This window comes from Amblyomma americanum, chromosome 2, assembly GCF_052857255.1.
Source record: "Amblyomma americanum isolate KBUSLIRL-KWMA chromosome 2, ASM5285725v1, whole genome shotgun sequence".
NCBI lineage: Eukaryota > Metazoa > Arthropoda > Arachnida > Ixodida > Ixodidae > Amblyomma > Amblyomma americanum.
The window spans coordinates 205,861,849-205,871,529 of NC_135498.1; the positions used below are offsets into that span (position 1 = coordinate 205,861,849).

The 9,681-nt window shown below is 43.4% G+C and overlaps 1 protein-coding gene across 1 annotated transcript; it reads right to left on the reverse strand.

Moving 5' to 3' along the window:
- Positions 1-5,373: 5,373 nt before the first annotated feature.
- LOC144122112 (uncharacterized) lies at positions 5,374-9,000 on the reverse strand. The gene has a single exon (XM_077655633.1). It carries the CDS (start codon positions 8,812-8,814, stop codon positions 6,745-6,747), a length of 2,070 nt encoding a protein of 689 aa, XP_077511759.1. The 5' UTR covers positions 8,815-9,000; the 3' UTR covers positions 5,374-6,744.
- Between the last annotated feature and the right edge of the window lie 681 nt (positions 9,001-9,681).

The window sequence follows — 9,681 nt, forward strand, 5'->3', positions numbered from 1 at the left end:
CATCTTTCACCTCCTACTATCAGCACGCAGGCAGCTGGGCGTGGCTCCGCATTGAGCCAGTAAGCAAGCCCGTGCTTTTCCTTTCGTCCTTCTGTCGACAACTCAACTCAACTCGAAAAAAGGAAGCACAGGGGCTCGAGCTGGGTTTGGGTATCGTCACCTTCAACAACTTCCCAGGCAGCACAAGCCATTGGCCCAATATTGGGATTGTGATGGCAAATGGTGGTCCTACATAGGACCACCATCACCACTATTACCCCAATATAGGCAATGCCTCTTTCCGACAGTTCCAATGATGGCCCCACATGTTCTATGTGTCCCCGATATTGGCAGTGCCGCTTAGTTACATCGCCAGCAATGGCCCAAGCTTGGCAGTATTTTCCCGATATGGGCATTGCCACTCACTTACATTTCCAATAATGGCCCCAGTTGGCCACTATGTCCCCCATAATGGCTTTGCCACTCAGTTACATTCCCAATAATGGCCCCAGTTGGCCATTATTTTCCCCATAATGGCTTTGCCACTCAGTTACATATCCAATAATGGCCCCATTTGACCATTATTTTCCCCATATTGTCATTACCACTCAGTTACATTCCCAATAATGGCCCTGGATGGTCACTATTTTCCCCATATAGGCAGTGCCACTCTGTTACATTTCCATTAATGGCCCCTCGTTGTGTAGTATTTCCCCAGGATTGGCAACGCCACTTCAATAGGCAGAACGATATCGGTCATTGTTTGCCACTAATTCTCCACCATTCCAGTGCATTTATTATCACCCACGAAATTTGTGGGTGATAATCCATGAGGATTTGCTTGGGGCAGTTATTGGATTTACACAAAAATCTTAGGCAAATCGATCGAAAGATCGAACTATAATATATATGCGCGTTAGTTCTTTAAAAATCTCTCACAAATCCCGATATGTAAACAATGCGGGCTGGCGCGAACCATAGGAAATGGGTCGATTATACATACGCGTGTGTGCGCGCTAATTGGTAATCAAGAAAATTAATTCTTTGTCCGTGAGACTCCGTGCACAGCACACGCGCAATACGGGAGAGCCTGCAGCGCACTCATTTTAAGTGGAATGAATAAACTGCTTGGCAGGAACACGTATCTTCAATGACGAATGTCTCTTAAGAGAATGATATGTGTGGTGCAGATGGTCTAGTTCACTCGATCGATTCCAAGCGAAGGGTTTATAAGCAATTTTCAGCTTATTCTGATTAGCATCGCCGCAAGCTATATATGGCCTCAGCCGTCGCGTTTTCCATATGAATTTCGAGAATTTGGGGGAAAAAATCACGACTGCAGTGTACACAGCCGGCGTTAGCAAGATATGCAAAAAATTCAGGAGGGCGCACACTTTGTTGACCTAAGTGCGGTAGTCGAATGCCTTGAGCGCGGTGTTACTGCTTGTGTCACTGATGTGTGGTTAAGATGTTAAGTACACAATTATTTTGAATATTATTCTGGAGACATTGGAGGGTGTTTGGGAGGCATATCCGTCTGATTCGGCGCCTTTCCGCACTCTCCGGCGTCATATATTAGTGTAGGCACAGAATAATCAAGAAAATATATATTTGAGAAGTAGAACCGATTCCGTGTTGGAAAGAAGTAGTGTAGTGGGTAGTATGCTCGGCTGCTGAACTCAAGAATGGTGGTTCGAATCCCGCCGTGCACAAAAAGTTTTTTTTTTTAGCGAGTTGTCATTTATTTATTGACTTCTATAGTGGGACAGATTTCGCGGCAGGACGGACAATGATGACCCATTAAAGGCTTTCTCCTTAAAATAGATCTCTCTTAAAAACACTATAGTTCACGCATCGAAGCAGCTCGCACTGTACCAGCGCACACGGGAAATTTACACGATCGACCTGTGATGAGACACCATGAAATTGGAAAGGAAAAGGACGAGACGGCTTCTTAAAACCGATGTCGTCCCGTTCATCGCTGTGCGCAACAATATATATATACATATGCATATTCATCTTTCACCTATTCTCTCGTTGAAACATTCCAAATTTGCTAGCGGATTATAAATAGCTGTTATCATTCACAATTCTGTTGTATATATAGTTACTCAAAAAGTATAGCAATGTAAAGCAATGCTATTATATTTCATTATCTTAATTAAACACATCAGTGGTTATTGCTGAGCCTTTCACTGACATTTGTTCAGCAAAGCAAATGCAATACCTTATGTTGTGGGTTACACAGCATAAAGCCATGGAGGTGCACGACTATATCAAATGTGTATGCCCAAGAGCAAAATTTAGCCACTCTGCCTACTATTGCGCCAGTGTCGACATACTTGCAAAGGCTTGCATGTGACTGTTCATCACCAAACGAACTGTTGCTATTGCAATGAAATATATACAACATCAGCAGTATGGGAGAAAATTTAGGAGTATAGAGTTGAGAGCATTTCGTATTTTTCATATCTTTTATTGGCCTGTGCAATACAAAATTGTTACTTCACGCATTAGTATAGTCAGTTAGGTATAGTACCAGTTCACGCAATACAGCATGATGCTGATTGCATTGTCACTGACATTCACAGAACACTGCTGTCATAAATAAAATTATCCTGCAATCTAATTACTTATACAGTTTGGATATCTCATCACATGGCTTTATGCTTCACAGACCTCAGCCTTTGTGCTATAGGGTTGGAGGAGTTACATACTCCAAAGTACTAACATCTACGATATATCAGATTTAAAGTACTTTAATTACCTTTCTCCATTTCTGTACAATTTACTGCTTCTGCAATGGTCAGGAACAAATATGCTTGTAATACCCGCATAGTCCAAATACGACAGCACAATAATTAAATAAGGATATACACTATCTTATACACAGAACAGATATTGATTTCCTGAAGTGGCTGAAGGTGACAGACAGCTACGGAAACGAGCTTTTGAAAACTGCAAATATAGAGAGTAGCAATTTGGACTAGCATAAGACCAGGCTATAGTTGCACGCAACTGATATGGTACGACCCTTTTTCTTCCACTAGGCATAATATGTATGGCAATGACAATAAATTTCTCTTGAGCTGTACAATTCTTCACTTAGGCCATGCACCACACTTCAAGGCGCTGTATTTAACTTTAGTGCTGTGCCAAATATTCACTGTTGTACTAATTCCTCAACTTTAAATGCAAGAGTGAAGTCACACTATTTCTAGATGCAAAATTATAGTACGAGAATGCCTTCACCAGGATATTCTCTTTATTTTTCACTTTCAATACACATAAAAGATCCTTCATTCAAACATCCTTAATTAAATAGTCAACCCAAGCCTACTTCAGAATGTGCTAAACTTTACAGAGCGAGGTGACCCTATAGATATACATCATGGCAAAGGCCAGCTACTATTTGCACTTGCTCTTCGCAGGCTAGAATTGCATGTCCACAAACTTTTCTTCAGTCTTATTTTGGCTTGTCTTTTGTGCCCCTCTTCTCTTTACTAAATTCTCGTTCATGGAATGTTGCAATCATTGGAACATAATCAAATAATAAATGGATTGTTGTTGTAGTGGGATGCTGGTACTGTTTTTGTTTTTTTCAATGACCAGCGCCTAAATTAGATCGGGATGGTACGTGTTAGGCAGGTATGAAGGCTGCACATGTTTGAATAAAGAAACGTACCCCTGAAGTTTTCAATTTTCTGGAAAAGAACTACAACAAATATGCAAAGCAAATCGAGGAGGACGAGGAGGAGGAAAGGAAGATAGGTTAACCAGGGGCCGGGGAAAGGGGTGAGGGGATAAAAAGATCAAGGAGAAAGCAAAACAATATGTATTATTAATGACATGAGCTAGTAGCATAACCTATCGTTTCCTGTTGCAATAGTTCAAGTAATCTCAATAACCTGAACGGTTGTCCATAGGACCGTCGATCATCTCACGACCAAGAAATTGTGGTGTAAAAGCAAGTTACACTACCACATTAACTCCAACAACACATAGCCATTTCCTGCGTTCTCAAGATAAATGGTAGAAAATACACAATGAGCTCTCTAACTTTTTGCAGTGTGAAAAAAATGACGGTATAGGCATACCTGTATGCAGAAGGAAGTGCACTCTCAGTTTTTACTGCAGCAAAAATGCTATCAAAGAAGAAACCTAAAAGCCTGATCTTTCAACCCTAGGATTAATGAGCCCAGAAAAAATTTGATGAATGAAAAATTGCTATGCGAGTGCTCTCAGGAACAATAACTCATCTTTAAGCACAAACAAAGTTCATGAAAGAGCTAAGGCATTTCATGTCTCAAAAGGAGGCAGCACAAGCATAAAAGCCCCTTAATTCCCACTGCACTCTCAGATTCAGAAATTCCTTGACTGCTCATGCATTAAGCGAGTGAGATCAAAGTAACTTTTCTTCTATTCTTATGTATTTATCTTTTTTTGTAATGCTTGGCTGCAAAGCCAAGTGTTTCACATACTCGGTTCCTTCTTCACCAAGTTTCTCGTTGCAATAACCAGTTAACTGTGAGTAGGCTTTATGTGCAAGTTTTTTTTTTCATGTTTCGAAGAAGTGTGATTGTCTACCAACTTGCCTAGACTGCAACTCTAATCAAGCTATAAGTGTAAATGGAAATTATTCTCAGGCTTATAAGACTATTGCCAGGAGTTTGACAACTAACAAACCATTAATTGTCGACCAGCCACCATGCAGCCAGTTTACCACTGCATAAAATGCATGTAAAGGGCTGGACTGGAAACACACTTGGCCCCTTTTATGCCCACAAACGGTGGATCCAGTTCAGTCATTAAGGACAAAGAAGAATATGGCACCTCTGTGTGCCTCCTTTTGGCGAAATGAAAACAACACGTACGGCAGAAGCACCAGCTTTAAAGGGGCATGGAGGATATGACTTCAACCTATTGCTTTCTTATAATCGATTCCAAGGCTCTTGCTTTCTGTGTTGTTAGTTCTTGCAGATAAAATCATAAATTTAAATTTTTGTCCTCTCTCAATTCATAACAATAGCAAAAAAAACTGCTAACTACCATTTATAATTGAATGGCGCATCACCACAGATCCAGTGAAAGAACCCGTCTTTTTTAACTACACTTTTCTTGCAAAAATCTCTAATGATGACAGCAAATGTATCTAAATTTTTGCAACTTCCCTTTTAAAGCGTTATGATGTGTAAGCATCTTTTTTGTTTTCAGACAGCAGTAATCCATCAGATTTGTCCTTGGCATCCCTTAAAGTAGCAGCAGCTTCGAATTTTTTGCTACAAACCTCATGCTGTATGGTACTTTTATTCAGTATAAATAGCCCAAGCCTCATGTCATGAGCAGACATATATATGGTTACACAGCTAGATTATTCAGTTTCTTTTTAAAGCAATATATAGTCATGTTAAATTAAAGTGCTGAAAATATGATGTGTCTCGTGCTAATTAAGTGACGTAATTCAAAGACTGCATTGAAACAAGTGTTTGAAGGGAGCTCCTTCCTAGAAACAGATCTACTTTCTGGTGTGGCTCGTACCAAGTGTTGATGCACTTCATCCTCAGCATATTTACAACATGGGTGAAACTGCATTTACGAAAGTTAAGTGTGCAGTTTTATAGGCTCATCTTAGCAGCCCGAAATTAGGTGGCATGAGAAAAGAGCTGCAGGGGACACAAACAATTAAGGGCGCTTATCACAGCAGATGCCACTTCACTACATAGTGACAGAAATCCGTTTTTGCTGGTGGACACTAAGAAGTGGTGCACTGCTTAGAAGCAGGTCATTTCAAACTTATTATTCGATGCAACAACTTTCCGTGCCATGAAGTGACTTCCAGAGGTGAGTGAGCATCCCTTCTCTCCTATGATGTTTGAACTCTAGGTTTGTCAAGTTAAATTTCCATATTATCTTTTTTGTAATCATGTCAGTAATGCATCACTTACAAGCAGTTAAGCTGCATGCACTAGTCTTACCTAACATTTAACATAAATGCGTGTTAATTCAGCCTTGCATTCTCAATATCTTTCTTTGCCCACTACTCTGCAGTCTGTTATATACTAACAAGTTGAGAGTATACTTTTTTATTTATTTATTTATTATTTATTTATTCACGTTGCCTCACAGGCTCCAAGCATGGAGTATTGTGTGAGGGGGGGGGGTTACATAAGTAGGGGTAATAACAGGAGCATGAATGACACGATTATATAATGCTGATTGACTGTTACTACTCATTAAACAGGCAGGCGCTCACGGGAACAAGAGGGTTCTGGAGTTTCTGGAGGCGCAGCAACGATCCTGCCAGTAAATTTGGGTGGCCCTGAAGAGGGCCATTATAGCTTCAAAGTTGATGTTCCCCAAAAGATGAAATTCCAAGTGCTTCAATGCAGATCTAGTATGCAACGGTGGCTCAGTGGTTATGGTGCTTGGCTGCCGACTTGAAAGATTCAGATTCCATCCGGGCTGCAGCAGTCACATTTTGATGAGCATTGAATACTATAGAGGCCTTTGTACAGTGCGATGTCAGTGCATGTTAAAGAACTGCATGGCGGTCGAAATTTCTGGACCCCTCAACTATGGCGTCTGTCATAGCCTGAGTCGCTATGGGATGTTAAGCCCCATACAACCAAATCCAAACCATGCAAAGGATGGTGATGTAGAAGTTGCTGTCTTCAGCACCAATTAACACTTCAAGCAAGATGCTGCAATCTGCAGCTATCTTAATAGAGGCACATAATCCTTCAGGCACCACAGAAATGTAAAGCCTCACTGAAGGTGAAGCAAAGGGAAAACGACATGCCCCCTCTTGTACTGAAGCTTTATACATCGAACTTTATTCTTGATGTACGAAATGGGCCAGATTTTGGTTTCTTGACCAAGAGCACTGTAGCGACGCACGTCCATCCTTGAAGAGTCAATTGGGACTCTAAAAAACTCTCTGCCATTTGGCAAGATGCCAGCTTTGGCATTGCCCCCCAGGAGATCAACAATGACTACAGCGCAGTTATCCACCAGAAAGCAGTCACCGACTTTCACGTCACCACCCACTTGTCCTGTAGAGAGCGGTGTGCACGCCCTCACCTCTGACATTCGTCGGCTGAGTTGCGCCAGAGGCTTATTTGTCGTCCGCAGTCTCTTCTTTACCTTTCCTAGGTAACTTTCAAATGGAAATGCACTGAACTCATCGACAGTGCCATGCTCCAGGCATTGCTCTGCCAAGTGTGCAAGGGTGTGCACATTGTACACGAGTTGTTTTTGTCCGTACAGTCTGCCAAATTCTTGCACAAAGTACCGCAGCAGGTCGTGAGCAAACTGGTTGAGGTCTCTGTGATGCTGAGGAGAGGCAAGTACCCTAACAGATACATGCAAATATAAAAAATGCTTATAAAGCTCATCAGGCAGGATGGATTTCAGGAGAACAGGCCCCAGGTATAGTAAAAAAGTCCTGAACTCTGTGGCCTTCCATCTGTCGAGTTCTTCGGTGCCCCTTGGTTTCCTCTGAAAGTACTTTGGAAATGCAGTTGCTGCTTCTCGCAGCTTGTCGTTGAGTGCACTCCTGTCAGCCCGGCTCAGCCTGGCAGCGTGACCCTTGCATATCCAATTCCTAAGGAGCCGCCGCATAACCCCCAAACAGACTAAATGCATATACTCTGTAGGAAAGCATTTCACCATATCTACGTTCAGAGATGTAAATGGTGAAACACCAGTGTGATGGCGCCGATCCTCTTGCGAACGAAAAGAGGAGTCTGTTCGCTGTGGTGCATGCAGGTCAGGGAAAGTCATCCTGTTTTCCAGATAGTGCCCTTTTTGGCTGCAACGTTCACAGGCATGATAGCCTGTGTGGCCAGTGATTGCCTTCACGAAACTCCTTGCTGGAGCGTCACAGATCACGGCTTTTAAGCACACATTGACGTGCACCCCTTTCACCATCAGTCCGTTGCAACTAAGGTTGCGCACTTCATCAATGAAAGGCCTGAGGTATTCCTGGAGGCACGGAGGTTTCCCTGCACCGCAGTACGCACTGACCATAAATGGTTCAGATCTGCACAGAATTGGCCAGAGTGCAGTCTGGCTACTCCTATGCAGAGGCAGCCCATCAATATTTGCGTGCAGCTCGACATTCTCAGGCGCTGGTCCTTGACCAATAGCATGCTGAATTCCCTCAGCAAGGCCAAAATGCACAAACGAGTCGCCGTGTTCTAAATTAGCTTTCCGCTCCGTCTGCATGATGGTCCTTGCATCTTTCGGGAGCTCTACAATCCCACGCCGACGGCAGAAGTCCAGCAAATCGTTGATGCAGGCGTGCGTCAAATTGTGCTTGCTAGCTATGCTAGCTAACTCCTGCGCTGTCGAGAGATGGCGATAACAAAGCTCAGGAGACTCCTCACGAGGCTGGCCCATTTCCACGTTCTCAGCAGTAAGGCTGTTCGTGGACGAGGTCTCATCGCTTGAGTCGCACGAGGTAGCGGTATGCTCGCTAGAAAGGCTTTCAGCGCAACTCTCGGACACATAAGCCTGCTCGTTGAGCTCGCTCTGAACAGATGGCATCGACGGGTCTGCAGGTAGCGACGAAGTAGCTCGTCCGCTGCCACTAGCGCAAGCGCCGCTTGCGTAGGCTTCGCTATTCGGCCGTTTGCTTGCTCCGGACGGTAGCGGGAGTGGAGGGGCGCTGACGACGTCCAAGGCCGCTTCGCCGCCCGTTCTCTTGCTTCCGGAGGATTTCAGATGCGTAGACGGTGGCCGTCGGATACCGAGCTCTCCTAAAAGTTCCCTGTACTCTTTTTCGATGATACGGTACCTCCGCCACTTGCTCATGACCTCCGTCTCCATGCTCATGACGGAGCGCTAAAGATCAGAGTGACGAACAATCAACAAACCTAACCGCTCAGAGCTACAGTTAAAAACGAAAAGAGGCCTAACAATGAAGATACTCGCAGCGCACAAAAGCACAAACATCACAAAAAGGCGTTAACACTGTGCATAAAAAAGACCTCCGGTTGCGAATTATTCGGTATTATATTAGGTCACTATTTTTAGTAAATAAAAAAAATAGTTGAGTTGTTTTTATTTTTAATTCACGGAGAAAATAAGTGGCCGCAGCGGCACGTCTTAGTAGAATGCGTCTAAAATACGGTCGTGCCGCACCTCCATATTTACCACCACTCGCTAATAACTGTTCAGGTCATATAGCCTCCTTGACTCGCTCATCCATCCACTCCAGTGAGAGCTACACTCTACTGTAGTTGCCGGAGCAAATGTAGTCACTGTCTGTAATTTATATTTTTTTGTGATTTGTTTACAGCCTTTCTCGGCTTTGTGCCAGTGATCGATGCAGATCGAGGCTATTTTCTCTATTTAAGCGCTGATAGCTGGTAGAAAACTTGTCGTGAAATATTGTGTGGGCCTCGGGACAGACGGGGCATCAGCCCAACAGCCTTTACACAAAACTCAAGGCACAAAATGCGTGGTTCTAGCGTGGTCCTAAAGTGCGTGGGCTACCCCCACATTGACTGCTTTTCATATAATGTACTAGAATCCTTTACGTCAGGCTTTCAAATGAAGCACAGGTACTCCAAAACGGCAGCATGAGTACGGAGAAACGTACGCCGGCCTCATGTGACGCCGCTGATTATTCGTAATATAGTCCGAGGTGATGGCGGCCGTGCTAGACATCTTATCTTCCCGCATACACCTAACGGCTTG